Below are 17936 nucleotides of genomic sequence, written 5' to 3'. Positions count from 1 at the left end.
AAAAAGTAGCTCAGTGCGCCATTCTTTGCAGTGACATGCCAATGACCTTTCAGTTGGTCATGGTCAATGAGTGGAAGCAGTTTGGCGATTGAAGAATGGCATTCAGTGGCCTACAATGAGAGGTATAATGCAGGTGTGTGCCCTTCACTCTTGCCTTCATTCTCCAAGGCTGCATTCCTAACTTATACTCTGTCGATGTTGAGACTTTGATGTGAAGCATGCAAGTTCTGCCTGTGCCTTTAACAGCGTTGAAGGAAATGATTGCCGTTCAGCTACTTCCTGGACTCCGAGGTCCCTTGCCTTTTTAACTGACCTGGATCGTGTCCACTGTAGTAGCACAAAGTGACTGTGTGTCCCCACAGCCCAGCTTTGCAGTCCTCCCACATGGCCCCATGTCCCAACCACACAGAAACAATCTTACTTCTGTTTTTTCTCCAGCCTCTCCAATAATTCTGGATCTCATAGTGGTTATGGTGGGCATTCCAACCTATCACCTGTGAAGTGCCCATGCCCCATATGGACTTCCATCCACCCATTCTGGAGGCTGTAGGCACTGTTACGTACAGAGGTTTGTCAGTCCAAATGGAGGGTGTAGGAGTCCTGCAGCATAGTATCTCTATACAGATAACCATGTCAGGCCCCAGGAGCAGAAGACCCCTACACGTCTACAACCCCTGGCGCAGCACTTCTCAAGAGTCAGTCCAAGTGGCAGGTCCATGAGTCCTGGAGCTTCTGTGCCCCAGCAGTGCAGCTTTTATCACAACAGGAGCGATGCACCGCTATGACAGGAAGGCTGTCTGTTGCACTCTTGTTGCGGTCTGAAGCAAACTAAAGTGCATCTTGTGCATGCCAATCTTTGTCAAAACTGTTTGAGGCTGACGTGATTTCCCACTGGCTTGACACAAGATTGGAAGGCATGGGGAGATTCCTGCAAAGAGCAGTTTAAATGAGATGCAAATGAATGCAGTGACATACATTTCACCAGGCTGCGCGATAACCGACCCACAATTGGGAGAATTGCAACCTGTTGCTACATTGGCAGGTTTCTGTTTTTTAGCTCCCGCTAGATTATTCCCTCCCAGCCGCCACAAAATCCACTGAGGGCAGAATGTGAGAATTCCATCCGATTCCTCCTTTAATGGTAATATTCCAGTTCGGCAGTACCGAACGACTACAATTACCGTCACTTAGTTCACGTACGCTAAATTTGGCCCACATAGAATTTTATTTTGGAGGATTATACTGAAGTTCTTAAATAGTTTGCCAAGATTTATTCTAAATAGGAACAGTGGTTGGCCAGTCATCCTATCTAACCTGTTCCGCCAATGAATTAAATAATGGCTTTACTGCATCTTAATTTCATCCATCTACCTTGATTTCGTAACCCACAAGGAACCAGATTAAATTCTGGGGAATCTGCACTGCACCCTCAAAAGACTAATATATCCTTCCCAAGGTATGGAACTCAGAATTGAATGCAGTATAACAGGTGGTGTCTAACTAGTATCCTGTAATAACATAGCTAGCTTCCACCACTTACTCTTTCCAATCTAATCATCTAGAAGTAAAGGCCAACACTCAATTAGCCCTTTTAATTATTTTTGTGTCAGCATTAATGTTTTGTGGAATGCACCGTCTAAAAGGGTGGTGGAAACACTTTCAATCGTGGCTTTCAAAAGGTAAAATATCTGAAGAAATGTTTTTTTTTTTTTACAGCTGCAGGAAAAGTATTGAGAAATGGGATTAACTAAATTGCTCTTGCAGAGAACAGCAGAGGCTATAAAGGCCAAATCACTCCTATGTGCGTTGTAGCCATTCTCAGCATTCTATTCCATAGCATACCTGAATTTTAGCAAGCAACTCCTCTTGCTTTTTCAGATTTTGCTGCACACTCTCAGTGTGACCTCCATATAAGCGATCAAGTTCAGTCACCGAGATAGCTTCCTCACTGATGGCACCATCCTGAGCCAATGCGGTCAGAAACCTGCTCGACATGTCAAACTGCACTGACTTGATATCATTCTCAAAAGTTTCTCTCTCCTTCTTAACTTCATTCAAAGAAGCAAGGAGTGTCTTCAGAAGCATAATAACCTAAAAAACATCAAAGAAACCAACTGTCAAAAGTATTTCAAATAATACAAAATGTTTAAGCTATTATAAACAAAGCAACATTGCTTCATCACAAGAGTTTCATGTAAGGGGCAGCACGGTGGTGCAGTAGTTAGCATTACTGCCTCACAGCGCCGAGGTCCCAGGTTCGATCCTGGCTCTGGGTCAGTGTGTGGAGTTTGCACATTCTGCCCATGTATGCGTGGATTTCGCCCCACAACCCAAAGATGTGCAGGACAGGTGGATTGGCCGCGCCAAATTGCCCCTTAATTGGAAAAAATGAATTGGGTACTCTAAATTTATATTTATTTATTTTTTTTTTTAAATTTTTAAACCAAGAGTTTCAAGTACAGGAAAAAGAATCCTCAATGACTTAATGTTTTTAAAATTCGTTCATGGGATGTGGGCGTCGCTGGCTGGGCCACATTTATTGTCCATCCCTGAGGCCATTTCAGAGTCAACCACATTGCTGTGGGTCTGGAGTCACATGTAGGCCAGACCAGGGAAGGACGGCAGATTTTCTTCCCTGAAGGACATTAGTGAACCAGTTGGGTTTTTACAACAATCAACATGGTTTCATGGTCACCTGTTCGATGACCATGGTCATCTTTTAAGACATTCAACTTGCAGAGAAAATGGATAATGACAGGGTACAGATTCAAAGTTAGCCAAACCAAAAATACAGCATAATGTTGTTTTAAAAATTTGTAAATAGTCAACTCCCGTTGTTTGCAGGGGTTCTATTCCTGTGAAATGGGAAGAGTAAAATCGGAAACGGTGAACTTGCACATACACATAGATGCTGCATGCGCAGTGCACACTTTCTACGTGGGAAATATGAGAGCTTAACCTTCCTCATGCTAATTCACCAACATGTCTAATAAAGTAAGAGCCATTGGTGCATGTACACATCTGTGTGTAGTTGAAGTTAAGCAATGTCTCTTGCACTGGAAATGCTAAACCGTGAATGCATGAACCTTCAGGGCCACGAACAGTGATCGGATACACAAACAGATTCACGTGGGGAAACAAATTCATGATTGGGTGGGTGGCCGTGAACGACACAAATTGATTGGAAACTGGAAACCATATCTGCACAGCAACCAAATTTGAGTCTTTAAAATTCAGCTAGGAACAATGTTCGTTTCAGTTACGGTGCAATCAACGATGGAATGACAATCCAATAGCCCAATCAATGGGCTACTTATGGCCCAATTATAGGTCTGTGCAAGAGGGTGGGTTTTGAATGAGTAAAGGTTTTGCCCTGCAAGGTCAATTCTGCAATAATGGGCACCGTGTAATTTAACTAGTTGATTCGCAGCCAAGAGGTTCAGAGTTCAAATATCACCATGGAGGTAATGAAAGTCAAGTCAGTAATCTGACAAAATAAAATCATTGGGGAAAGAAATCACCACAAAAGCCATATTGCAGCAAAAAGCCAAATGGTTCACTTTTATCCTTCAGGAAAAGGACCCGTTATCCCCATCAATTTTGGTTGAGATGCAGCTCTAATGTCACATTTTGAAGTTGCCTCTGACTGTTCTCAAAGCAACCACAGGTCGATAATTAAATGCTTCCTTTGTCATGCTGTCAACAACTCAATTTAGATAAAAATACATTTTAATCCCATTCTATAGAGTTCTGTGGTAAAGTAGTCCATATCAACCAAAGAGAGAATGAGGTTCTAAAATTAGTGCCAAAACTTCAGTGTGAATCTCATGCATTAAGCATTAAGTGATGTGGTTATCCAAGAATTAAATAGCCTCCTGAAGCTGTCAATTAATAATAATAAGAAGAAGAATAAGAATAGCTTATTGTCACAAGTAGGCTTCAATGAAGGTACTGTGAAAAGCCCATAGTCGCGACATTCCGGAGCCTGTTCGGGGAGGCCGGTATGAGCAAAGAACATAGTGCAGAAGGAGGCCATTTGGCCCATTGAGTCTGCACCGACCCACCCAAGCCCTCACCTCCACCCTATCCCCGTAACCCAATAATGCCTAACCTTTTTGGTCACTAAGGGCAATTTATCATGGCCAATCCACCTAACCTGCACGTCTTTGGACTGGGAATGGTATGGGAATTGAACCCGCGCTGTTGGCATTGTTCTGCATTACAAGCCAGCACTTTAGCCCAGTGCTAAACCAGCTCCTCACAGGAATGCTCACAGGAATAGCAGTAAGCACCTACAAAGCTTTACCTACCCAAGGAATTGGAAGGGGAAAAATTGGTCAGCAACAGGTTACACAATTCTACAGTCTCACTTCCAGATCATGGTATATTTTTTGTTCTCAAAACAAGATAATTGAAGGCTCCAAGCAGGCCTCATTTTACCTCACTGCCTTGAAGGGATTTGGTAGGATTTCCAGATGGTATTGCAGCATTCAACTCCGCTTCAGGTTTACAGAGCAGTGCAATTACTTCTCTGTGAGCAGCGTAACGTTCTCTGACCACTTGATCTGCTTGGACGGCTCGGTCCAGAGTAGTTCTGAAATTAGCTCCCTCTTTCCAAAAGGAAGTAAAAAAAACAACACAAGATCGTTACTTCAAATTTTCAGCATTATGAAATGAAATGAAAATCGCTTATTGTCACAAGTAGGCTTCAAATGAAGTTACTGTGAAAAGCCCCTAGTCGCCACATTCCGGCGCCTGTTCGGGGAGGCTGGTCCGGGAATTGAACCGTGCTGCTGGCCTGCCTTGGTCTGCTTTCAAAGCCAGCGATTTAGCCCTGTGCTAAACAGCCCCTTATTCCTTTAATGTAGTAAAAATTTGTTGTTTGGGTCGCCCCAAAACTGCTTCCTCTTTCTCCAGCTGAGAAACTAAGGTGAAGAACCAAAGCCCACAGTGAAGGTAGACAAAAAACATTTTCAAACACAGAGCATCAAGGAATAGTGATTAGGTGAGTCAAACTAGGTTTTGAGAACATGGAATCAATGAGTCAAAGTCGTCACCAATACGAAAGACCCAATTTCAACACATTGGAAAGAATAATCTTATAGGATCTGATGAGGCAAAAAGAGGGAAGTGTCTTGAAATTCAATGACCATGGAGCACTGATAAAGTGGAGACAAAGATTGCAATGGAGAAAGATTGCTTGTCAAAAGTGTTTCTACTTAATCAGGCAGTGCCAAGTGCCTGAAGAGGCTTTCCAGACATTTCAGAAGCACTCAAGCTTATGATGGACATGAATTTTACAGCACAAATAGTTACCGCAAAGCAGTACGTATTTTTTCCATCAAGAAAGAAATCAAGTTCATGGATGACATCTTGAACATAAAGTTCCAGCTGAAGACAAAGGAAGTAATGAAGGCAAGAACATTAATGGATTATGAAAGACAGAAGGAAATCACCACTGAAGGTAGCTATCTGTTTGATCAATAAAGAAAATGAAGCAGCCATCAGAAATTGATAAATCAGTGTGGATTTTGCAAATTCTCCCCTTGTCTGCATGGGTCTCACCCCCACAACCCAAATTTAAGTGCCGGGGAGGTGAAATGGCCACATTAAATTGCCCCTTAATAGGGAAAAAAATGAAGTAACTTATTTAAAAGAAATAAATTAATATATTTTCTGTCCGATTTAAGGTCAGGGAGGAGATTTACAGTATATGTGTCCAACTATTCACTGTACAAAACACTGTGCACTATTCTAATGGATAGTTGAACATAGAACTGTACAGCACAGCACAGGCCCTTCGGCCCACGATGTTGTGCCAAACTAGTCTGAAACTAAGATCAAATCAACCTACTCCCATCATCATGGAGGTAATGAAAGTCAAGTCAGTAATCTGGCAAAATGAAGGTTCACACCTAGGGGAAAGAAATCACCACAAAAGCCATATTGCAGCAAAAAGCCAAATGGTTCTAGTGCACTCCATATGCCTATCCAATAACCGCTTGAAAGTTCCTAAAGTGTCCGACTCCACTACCATAGCTGGGAGTGCTTTCCACGCCCCAACCACTCTCGGAGTAAAGAACCTACCTCTGACATCCCTCCTATATCTGCCACCATGAACCTTTTGGTTATGCCCCCTTGTAACAGCTACATCCACCAGAGGAAAAAGTCGCTGAACATCCACTCTATCTAACCCTCTCGTGTGCACCTCAATTAAGTCACCTCTCATCTTCCTTCTCTCCAATGAGAAAAGCTCTTGCTCCCTCAACCTTTCCTAAAAGACCCACCCACCAATCTAGGCAGCATCCTGGTAAATCTCCTTTGCACCCTTTCCAATGCTTCCACATCCTTCCAGAACTGCACACAATACTCCAAGTATGGTCTAACCAAGGTCTGGTACAGTTGCAGCATAACCTCACGGCTTTTAAACTCAATCCCCCTGTTAATAAATGCTATCACACTGTAGGCTTTCTTCACAGCTCTATCCACTTGGGTGGCAACTTTCAGAGATCTATGGACATGAACTCCGAGATCTCTCTGTTCCTCCACATTCTTCAGAACCTTGCCGTTAACCCTGTAAGCCGCATTCAAATTTGTCCGACCAAAATGAATCACCTCACACTTATCAGGGTTAAACTCCATCTGCCACTTTTCAGCCCAGCTCTGCATCCTATCAATGTCTCTTTGCAGCCTACAACAGCCCTCCACATTATCCACTACTCCACCAATCTTGGTGTCATCAGCAAATTTACTAACCTAACCTTCAACTCCATCATCCAAGCCATTGATAAAAATCACAAATTGCAGAGGACCCAGCACTGATCCCTGTGGTACACCGCTGGTGACTGGGCTCCAGGATGAAAATTTACCATCTCCCACCACCCTCTCGTCTTCTATGTGATAGCCAATTACTAATCCAATCGGCCAAATTTCCCTCTATGCCATGCCTCCTTACTTTCTGCATGATCCAACCAAGGGGCACCTCATCAAACGCCTTACTAAAATCCATGTATATGACATCAACTGCTCTACCTTCATCTAGGTACTTAGATACCTCCTCAAAGAACACAATCAAACTTGTGAGGCAAGACTTACCCCTCACAAATCCGTGCTGCCTATCCTGGATTAAGCTGTCTCTTTCCAAATGATCATAAATCCTATCCCTCAGGACCCTTTCCAATAATTTACCTATGACCAAAGTGAGACTAACCGGCCTATAATTGCCAGGGTTATACCTATTCCCTTTCTTGAACAAGGGGACAACATTCGCCTCTCTCCAGTCTTCTGGCACTATTCCTGTAGACAGTGAGGACAAAGATCAAAGCAAAAGGCTCTGCAATCTCATCCCTAGCCTCCCAAAGGATTCTAGGATATATCCCATCAGGCCCAGGGGACTTATCTATCCTCAGGCTTCTCAAAATTTCTAACACATCTTCCTTCCTAATATCTACCTCCTCCAGCCTACCAGCCTGTATCGCACTATCCTCCTCAACAACATGGCCCCTCTCCTTTGTGAACACTGAAGAAAAGTATTCATTTAGGGCCTCCCCTATATCTTCAGACTCCATGCACACGTTCCCACTACTGCCCTTGACCGGCCCTAACTTCACCTTGGTCATTCTTTTATTCCTCACAGAAGTGTAAAAAGCCTTGGGGTTTTCATTGATCCTACCCGCCAAGGACTTCTCATGCCCCCTCCTAGCTCCTTCCAGTAGATAAGGAAATTATAATGGATTAGCATTGAAAAGTTGAATGCGGACAGCAACAGAAATCACGTGCCTGAGGAGGGAATCTGTTGGTTTAACTAGCTTGATGCCATACAAATTAAAATTTTAAGTTTCCATTCTCAAATTACGTCTTTAAAGTAACTCAATTTAGTGGTTAATTACAGTTTGCAGTTGATTATAGATACTACTTTTAAAAGAACCCTGAAAGAAAATGCTGGAACACTAAGCAGGTACGGCAGCATCTGTGAACACAGGCTTTGGGGGTGATTGATGAGTCGCAGAAGGAAGTGTCTTCAGAAGTAGAAAGTGGAGGAGAGGAAGCTGTGTCTGGAGTATATTTCCTGGCCTTTCCTGTAAGGCCTTCCCATGCACAGGTGGTGCAACACCTACCCTTTTACAACCTCTCTCCGCATCATCCATGACCCAAATATCCCTTACGTTTGTACCAGTGATTTACATGTACTACTTTAATTTTGCATACAGCAAGCCCCTGTTTATCGCTGCTTTGCATTTCTCACATATCCGATTGACGCCATGTTGGAGCAGCCTCGATGACAATCGTTCTCCAACATGCAGCTCTCCACATGTCTGACCCTCCAACTTGTGGCCTCTTCCTTTCCCCAATCTACCCGCTCACTGAACCTCCCTTGTCACTTCTCTTTCCTGGACCCATATTCCCATTTAAGATCCATATCCGATCTAATGTAGGAGATCCAGGGTTGTGAAAGTGCAAGCCTGGGTGGTGCAGAAATGCCGAGCTTGGGCCAATAAAATCCATGTTTTTTGTAAATGACTGCTCCTGCCTCGCCACTCATCTGAGCCCTCTCTCACAGTAAACGCCTCAAAGATTAATACAGCAAGTGGGAGCATTTTAAATACATGGATCATAAATGGGATTCTCACTTTCATAACCCCAGCTTCAGATCAGATATGATCTTGGAACAGGAACATGCAGATTCAGGAGTGGAAAGTGGCGAGAGGGTAAGTCAGGAAGCAACGGCTGAGTCAGGCATGGGGAGAGGCCGCAAGTCGCAGGCTGTGCACAGGGAGGTGCTGCAAGCCAGAGGATCAAGGAGGGGGAAAGGATGCAAGTTAGTGGTTTGGGCACAGGGAGAGATCTGAAGATGAAAGGTCAGGGAGGGGAAGGATCAGGGAGGGGAAGGATCAGGGAACGGGAGGTTCGTGAAGCAAGCTTGGCAGTGAAGAGGCCCTGTAGGCAAAGTTTCATTTTTTAAAAATATGTTTTTACTTATTAAAAAAAAGTAATTTCATTTCCCAATTTCTGAATTTAGCGATGTAAAGTATTTCAGCTTACATGGTATAATTTCTGTTCAAGAAAGGGAATAGGAATGACCCTGGTAATTATAAGCCGGTTAAGTCTTACTTCGGTGGTCGGTAAGTTAATGGAAAAGGTCCTGAAGGATAGGATTAATGACCATTTGGAAAGATGCAGCTTAATCCGGGATAGTCAACACGGATTCGTGAAGGGTAGGTCTTGCCTCACAAATTTGATTGAATTCTTTGAGGAGGTAACTAAGTGAGTAGATGAAGGTAGAGCAGTTGATGTCGTATACATGGATTTTAGTAAGGCGTTTGATAAGGTTCCTCATGGTCGGCCCATGAAGAAAGTAAGGAGGTGTGGGATAGAGGGACATTTGGCCAATTGGATAAGTAACTGACTATCACATAGAAGACAGAGGGTGGTGGTGGATGGAAAATTTTCAGACTGGAGACCAGTTACCAGCAGTGTACCACAGGGATCAGTGCTGGGTCCTCTACTATTTGTGATTTTTATCAATGACTTGGAGGAGGGGGCTGAAGGGTGGGTCAGTAAATTTGCTGATGACACCAAGATTGGTGGAGTAGTGGATGGGGTGGAGGGCTGTTGTAGGCTGCAAAGAGACATTGATAGGATGATAGAGCTGGGCCGAAAAATGGCAGATGGAGTTTAACCCGGATTAGAGAGAGATGATTCATTTTGGTAGGAAAAATTTGAATGCGGATTACATGGTCAATGGCAGGGTTCTGAGGAATGTGGAGGAACAGAGATTTTGGGATTCATGTCCACAGATCTCTGGAGGTTGCCATCAAATGGATAGAGCCGTGAAGAAGGCTTATAGTGTGTTAGCGTTTATTAACAGGGGGCTTGAGTTTAAGAGCCGTGGGGTTATGCTGCAACTGCACATGACCCTGGTGAGCCCACATTTGGAATACTGTGTGCAGTTCTGGTCACCTTACTATAGGAAGGATGTGGAAACATTGGAAAGGGTGCAAAGGAGATTTACCAGGATGCTGCCTGGTTTGGAGGGTAGGTCTTATGAGGAAAGGTTGAGGGAGCTAGGGCTTTTCTCTTTGGAGCGGAGGAGGATGAGAGGCAGCTTAATAGATGTTTATAAGATGATGAGGGGGATAGATAGAGTGGACGTTCAGAGACTATTTCCTCAGGTGGATGTAGCTGTTACAAGGGGGCATAACTATAAGGTTCAGGGTGAGAGATATTGGAGGGATGTCCGAGGTAGGTTCGGGTGTGGAATGGACTGCCTGCTGTGATAGTGGAGTCGGACACTTTAGGAACTTTCAAGCGGTTATTGGATAGGCACATGGGGCACACCATAATGACAGGGCGTGGGATAGCTTGATCTTGGTTTCGGACAAAGCTCGGCACAACATCGAGTGCTGAAGGCCTGTTCTGTGCTGTACTGTTCTATGTTCTAATATTTTAACTTTTTTTCTGATAAGCAAGGTCCAATAAAAAACAACTTCAGTTGGAACATTGATTACTACGAGAACCTATAATTCACTGCTCAAGCTGCAGTCTGCTCTATGTTTGGAAGGTTGAATGAGTGCTTTGCAGAACACCTCTCCAGTCCGCAAGCATGACACCAAGCTTCCAGTGGCCAACCATTTTAATTCTCCACCTTACTCTCGCGCTGTCCTGGGTTCTTGGCCAAAAATAGTGCAACAATGAAGCTTAAGACAAGCTCAAGGAACAGCACCCCAAACTTTGGATTGGGCACTTTGTAGCCTTCTGGACTCAACATGGGAGCTCAACAATGTCAGACAACTAATTTCTGCGTCATATTGCTTCCTTTTCCTGGCACATGTTCTCAATCTTGCTTTTCTCCTGCTTGGCTCTCAGGCGGCAGCTATTATTTATTCCGTCAATTACATCTCACTTTGATACAACATTTGTTTCTTTGCTTCTTCCACTACCAATCGCTTAGGCTCTATGCACTTTTGCCATTCAATGCCCCTCATCTTCTGCTTTATTACAGTCTTTTCCTTTGATTCTTCTTCCACCATTCCCAATTTTACCATCTTAAAACCTATAATGCTTCTAACTTGTGTAAAGTCTGATGAAAGATCATCGACCTGAAATGTTACTGTTTTTTCTCCAAAAGCCACTTGTCCTGCTGAGTATTTTCTGCATTATCTGTTTCTATTTCAGATTTTCAGCATCAACAGTATTTTTTACTTCTATTTTAGGATTAATAGCAGAAGGCTATTGCGCAAAACACACTCATTAGGATCAGGATAATTTCAATTACTCGTAACACCTACAATTTTAGAAATCGTTAATTTTTAAAAAATAATTCCCCATTTCTTTGTTCCTAATTAAGGGTCAATTTAGCGTGGTCAATCCACCTACCATGCTCATCTTTAGGTTGTGGCGGTGAAACTCACGCAGACACAGGGAAAATGTGCAAACTCCACACGGACAGTGACCCAGGACCGGGATCAAACCCACTACAATGCTAATCACTGTGCCACCCAGAAATCATTAATTTAAGACTAAGTTAGAAGGGTACACGAGATGAAGTCGCTGGGATGATTACCCAAGAGGAGCAAGAGGTAAAAGATATGGCATCGGACAGGAGAATTCAGAAGCATATACCCCAGATTTTTGAGACCAGGTCTGAACTAGGTGGTCTGAACAACTTGAGGGAAGGAAAAATCTATAGATTTGAAATTTGCAGTTAGCAGTGAAGGGACAACCTTCATCAGTAACTATGACAGTTGCCCACAAGGTTTTTGTGGGCTTTTGGTTGAGGACTTGCTTAAATTAGGCATCTGATCTAATGGGGTACAATCTATCGGGTATCATACCTGCCTGCGCAGGACAATAAAATAGCGGTGCTCTTCAACCAGACAGAAGATTCCGACAGATATGCAGTCTAAATCAGAAAGTATAAGCAAGAAGTAAAAATCAGAGATTTAAATCATGTACAGAAAGCAGAATAAAGTCACTGCCAGAGAGTCTGCTGGGCGCAGACATCTTAGGGAAAGGGAACTGCAGGGACATGTATGGACAACTGCTAAGGGGGCCAGTAACCAACTGGACGAGACAAGGGAGAAGTGGGAGGAGGGCTTGGGGATTGAAATAGGGTGGGGGCCCTGGAGCGAAGCACTGCACAGGGTCAACTCCACGTGCTGAAGACTAAGCCGAATGCAGCTAAAAGTGATACACAGAGCCCACTTAACCAGGACCTGAATGAGCCGGTTCTTCCTGAAGGTGGAGGACAGATGTGAATGGTGCCAAGGGCCGACCACACCCACATGTTCTGGTCTTGCTGGGGTCTGGACAGCCTTTTATGAGGCAATATCCAAAGTGGTGGGGATGAGGGTGAAGTCAGGCCCAAGAGTGGCAGTCTTCGGGGTATCAGGACAGCCAATCTCTACATGGGGAGGAGGGCAGATGCCCTGGTCTTTGCCTCCCTGATTGTCCGTCGGAGAATCCTGCTCAGCAGCACCACCCAAAGCTGCAGACTGGCTGTCCGATCTATTGGAATTTCTCCAATTGGAGAAAATCAAATTCGCCATCCGAAACACTGCAAGGGATAAAAGAAAAGGGAGGAGAAACTGTAATGCATCTATGTAAATAGTTAAAACCAATCTTGATGTAAATAATTCTAGTATTACTCCTTATAGACTCTCGTGTTTATCATACTGTTTGTTCATGTTTATATTTGTTTTGCACACCAAAAATCCAATAAAAAACATTTAAAAAAAGACTGAAAAAGATTAATGGTATTGAGAGGTGAGCCAGGCAGAAAAAGGGGGAAAACAATTTTTTTTAAACCTCCAACACTAACCAAAAGCGATATCCTGGGACTGAAATTATTTACGTCCAATAACTACCATCACCTTCCCCTGTGCTTGGTGTGACTCCAACCAGTGTAGCGCTTTCCCCCTCATTCGCACTGACTCCAATTTTGCTAGGACTCTTTAATATCTAACGCAGTGCAATGCTGCCTCGTCAAGGACAGTCACTCTCACCACACCTCTGGCATTGAGCTCTTTTGTCCATGTTTGAACCAAGGCTGTAATGAAGTCAGGAGCTGGGTGGCCTTGGCTGAACCCAAATTGAGCATGTGAATAGGTTATTGCTGAGTAAATGCCACTTGATTGCACAGTCGACAATATCTTACATTACTATGATCAAGAGAGTAGACCAATGGGACGCTAATTGGTTTGGATATGTCCTGCTTTTTGTGGAAGGATGCAACTGGGCAATTTTCCACGTTGCTAGGTAGATTCCTATGTGGTAGCTGTACTGGAACAGCTTGGTATAATAATAATAATCTTTATTGTCACAAGTAGGCTTACACTGTGAAAAGCCCCTAGTCGCCACATTCTGGTGCCTGTTCGGGTACACCGAGGGAGAATTCAGAATGTCCAATTCATCTAACAGCACGTCTTTCAGGACTTGTGGGAGGAAACCGGAGCACCCAGAGGAAACCCACGCAGACACGGGGAGAACATGCAGGCTCCACACAGACATTGACCCAAGCCGGGAATCGAACCTGGGACCCTGGAACTGTGAAGCAACAGTGCTACCCACTGGGCTACCCACTATGTGCTGGGCTCCTCCATCATGGAGGATAAGAATATTTGTGGAGTCTCCTTCCCTAGCTAGCTGTTTAATTATCCACCACTAGTCAGTACTGGATGTGGCAAAACCGCAGAACATTTCCGTTGGGTTGTGGGATCGCCTATCTCTGCTTATTGTTGTTTCCGCTGTTTGGCCTGCTAGTCTCGTAATTGTAGCTTTACGAGGTTGCCTGGTGCTGCTCCTGGCGTGCCCTCCTGCACTCTTCATTGTACCAGGGTTGGTCCCCTTGTTGGCCATTGTACAGCGAGAGATGTCTTAGGCCGTGAGGTTAAAGATTGTGGCTGCATATAATTTTGGTCCTTCTAATTGCACACAGTGGCACGTGGGTGCAGAGTTTTTGAGCCTTTTGATTTGATTTACTATTGTCACATGTATTAGTATACAGTGAAAAGTGTTGTTTTTTGCATGCTATACAGACAACGCATACCGTACATAGGGAAGGAAGGAGAGACTACAGAATGTAATGTTACAGTCATAACTGGGATGTAGGGAAAAGATCAACTTAATACGAGGTAGGTCCATTCAAAAGTCTGATGGCAGCAGGGAAGAAGCTGTTCCTGAGTCGGTTGGTATGTGACCTCAAGCTTTTGTATCTTTTTCCTGATGGAAGAAGGTGGAAGAGGGTTTGTGCGTGGGGTCCTTAATTATGCTGATTGCCTTTCTGAGGCAGCGGGAAATATAGATAGAGTCAATGGATAGGAGGTTGTTTTGCTCTATGGACTGGACTACATTCACAACCTTTTGTAGTTTCTGCGGTCTTGGGCAGAGCAGGAACCATACCAAGCTGTGATACAACCAGAAAGAATGCTTTCAATGGTGCATCTGTAAAAGTTGGAGAGAGTCGTAGCTCATATTTCCTTAGTCTTCTGAGAAAGTAGAGTCGTTGGTGGGTTTTCTTAACTATATTGTCGGAATGGGGAGACCAAGACAGGTTGGTGGTAATCTGGACACCTAAAAACCTGAAGCTGAAAACTTGAACTTGAAAGCTATCTGTTCACAATCCAGCCCATTTGGCACAGTGGTACTGCCACACAAATGATGGAGACTATCCTCAATATAAAGATGGGACTTAAATCTCCACAAGGACAATGTGGCGGTCGCTCCAACGAATTTGGTTGTGTACAGAGGCTTCAGCGACAGGTAAGATTGGTGAGAACAGAGAGTCAAGTAGGTTTTTCTCCCTTGTTGGTTCTTTCATCATCTGTTACAGACTCAGTCTAGCAGCTATGTCCTTTAGAACTCAGCCAGATGCAAATAAGTATCGCACTATTAAAAATTCAAGCACCGGTCCCAACTATTCTTGGTCCTTCAATGTGGAATTGGTGGACAAGTACCCCAAACTTTATTCCAATGCAGAGTTCATTAATTGCGGCACACCCTGTGGGATAAGAGGGTATCTGACAGTAACTTGTAAACATCTTTGTAAACATACGGGCAGCACGGTAGCATTGTGGATAGCACAATTGCTTCACAGCGCCAGGGTCCCAGGTTCGATTCCGACTTGGATCTCTGTCTGTGCGGAGTCTGCACATCCTCCCCGTGTGTGCGTGGGTTTCCTCCGGGTGCTCCGGTTTCCTCCCACAGTCCAAAGATGTGCAGGTTAGGTGGATTGGCCATGGTGAATTGCCCTTGGTGTCCAAAATTGCCCTTAGTGTTGGGTGGGGTTTACTGGGTTATGGGGATGGGGTGGAGGTGTTGACCTTGGGTGGGGCGCTCTTTCCAAGAGCCGGTGCAGACTCGATGGGCCGAATGGCCTCCTTCTGCACTGTAAATTCTATCTATCTATCTGCAGTCTCACTGTGACTTTAATCACAAAATCTTGGCCATCTCCGAATGGGGAACAGAATGGACTAATATACACAGGCTCATCATATATACACTGCAGGATGTCTGAAGATTTTGGTACAAAAATGCCATTTAACTATAGATTATTGCAATGACAAAATTGATCGTCTCCCAACGATCAACAATTGAAACCCCCACAACCCAAAGATGTGCAGGGAAGGTGGATTGGCCAACCTTTTGAGGTCCACCAACAAAACAGAAGAAAGGAAAACAAACTGAGGGACAAAGTAAAAAAGGCCGCTCCTGTTAGAGGTAGGTGGATTGGCCATGCTAAATTGCCCCTTAATTGGAAAAAAAGAATTGGGTACTCTAAATTTAAAAAGAAAATACCGTCAGAGCTCAAGAATAGCAGGTTTAAGGAGTGAGGAGAATGTTGTCTAGTTTCAGCAGCTAAACGCTAATGGACAGGAACTCCAACAGTAAATGTTACACATGGTTACTGGTACAGTGGAGCAGATTTATTAGAAAATGAAACAAGGTTTTTAATTTACCTGCTCGTAGGGGTTTGTACAGTTCACTTGAAGGCGTCCTTTTCCAGCGTTCTTTAAATTTTGCTTTCAGTTCATGATCAGAGACTTCCTCTTGATCAAGTATTTTCAGTGCCTAAAAATAAAATACTTTTCCACATAAAAATTGTGTCCTGGAGCAAGCATAAAAGGCTATACAAATTGTTTTTGGGAAGACAACAAAGATTTCCGTGTCAGCTATTATAATGGGGGAATTAACCCATTTAAATTATGTTAAACTTCGACAAAAAGTGCACGTGGAGTATCTGGTGAGGATGTGAAGCGATATTGCACACCAGTTAACAATATGTCCGCATTTGGGCTGCCAGTGGCCCGACGCAGGGAAGACGCGCAGAAGGTGGCTCCGACTGGAAACCTGACTTTTTTACTCTTTTTACTGATGCCACGAGCTAACTTCTTGGAAAACTCTGGGGGGAAATCCTGAAATTGTGCTGTGCAGATTTCTCTCATCTCTGAAATGCCCAGGGCAGCACGGTGGCGCAGTGGGTTAGCTTTGCGGCCTCACGGCACCGAGGTCCCAGGTTCGATCCCGGCTCTGGGCCACTGTCCGTGTGGAGTTTGCACATTCTCCCTATACTTGCGTGGGTTTCGCCCCCACAACCCAAAAAGATGTGCAAGCTAGGTGGATTGGCCACGCTAAATTAACCCTTAATTGGAAAAAAATTAATTGGGCACTCTAAATTTTTTTTTTTTTTTTTAAATCAATGAAATGCCCAAGGGAGACAAAGTCAAATAAGAATTGGTCCGAATCCAGTCAACTGACCGAAGCATCTCAGGGATCAACTGGAAGCAAGATAGCAGCTTCTTCTCCAACCACTCCACTAACGGCCGGAACTCTCACCAAAATTTTGGCAATCTAGCTCAATAAATACTGGCAAAGCTAGTCAGCGGATCTTAAAAGATCAATTGAGGCCTTCTACCCATTTGTTTAGTTTCTTGAAACCACCAGCAAAACCGTCGAAGCTCATGAAGCCACAATTATTGTCAGAGGATAGTGATAGAATCACCTCCAGGAGTCAGGTCTTGCTTCTGTAGTCTAAGTTAACAGAACAATAACAGCTGAATGACCTAAAGAACACATCCAGAAGACAGAATGTTTGTATTATGGGGTTACCAAAGGTGATCGAGGACCATATCCCTACTCAGTACGTCTCGGAACTGTTCCACAAAATGGCCCATTGCTCGCTTCAACCTAAGCCTTGCTCTGGAGATCCACCACATGCTGTGATCATAGGATTTCACAGTTCCAAAGAGAAGGAGCTGGTTCTTCAATGGGCAAGGGAGCACCGGGATTTTAAGTGGGAGGGTCACTCCATTAGGCTGTATCAGGACACGAGTGCAGACCTAGCAAGAGTGAAATCCACCCTGCACAAGAGTGGAGTCAAATTCAGGATGATTCATCCAGCTCGCATTTGAGTAACACTCCGAGAAAAAGACCACTTTATTGAACTCACCGGGAGATGCTAATTTGTTTGTCCAAAAGCACAAGTTGTTCTCTGTTTAATCTGTTATATGGTTCTGTGTACAGGCATTTTGTATTTCGCTTCTTTTCATATTCATATTTGGATGTATTCTTGACGCCCTGAATTATTTGAGTGATTTCTGATGTTTGTTCCTTACATTACCTTATTTCTCCCCTTCTCTTTTCATTATCATTCGGCACAACTTTTAGTCGCCAGCATTGCACTAAGTTAACAAAGTTTTCACTCTCCAGTTGTGAGTCTCCCTGCTAACAAGGTATGTTAGTTAACGGGAGTGGTATTAGAGGATTTTCTGCAGCTTTTTCATGACAGTAGTTTGTGTTCAGTTATCTTTTGTTAATTATTTCCAAGAGGTTAAGTGCTTGCTTGCCACCGTTACATTTAATTTTGGGTGTGATTATACTCAACTGTGATGCCATTTTGGGGAGGCAGGGTGCAGCGAGTTTTAGCATTAATTTTAGGT

At 43.8% G+C, this 17936-nt stretch overlaps 1 protein-coding gene across 6 annotated transcripts in view; it reads right to left on the bottom strand.

Moving 5' to 3' along the window:
- The window catches only part of pdcd6ip (programmed cell death 6 interacting protein), a 153551-nt gene that overhangs the window by 36329 nt on the left and 99286 nt on the right, over positions 1 to 17936 (bottom strand). For all 6 annotated transcript variants that reach the window (XM_072467293.1, XM_072467294.1, XM_072467297.1 and 3 more), the window contains 3 exons: positions 15957 to 16068; positions 4441 to 4610; positions 1843 to 2091 (listed from right to left, as the gene is read on the bottom strand). In XM_072467293.1, coding sequence (XP_072323394.1) covers positions 1843 to 2091; positions 4441 to 4610; positions 15957 to 16068 — 531 coding nt within the window. The remainder of the gene's footprint in view (positions 1 to 1842; positions 2092 to 4440; positions 4611 to 15956; positions 16069 to 17936) is intronic.

Source organism: Scyliorhinus torazame, chromosome 11 (assembly GCF_047496885.1).
Source record: "Scyliorhinus torazame isolate Kashiwa2021f chromosome 11, sScyTor2.1, whole genome shotgun sequence".
NCBI lineage: Eukaryota > Metazoa > Chordata > Chondrichthyes > Carcharhiniformes > Scyliorhinidae > Scyliorhinus > Scyliorhinus torazame.
Note: the sequence above shows the minus strand (reverse complement) of the source record. Positions and strands in the feature narration are given on the sequence as shown.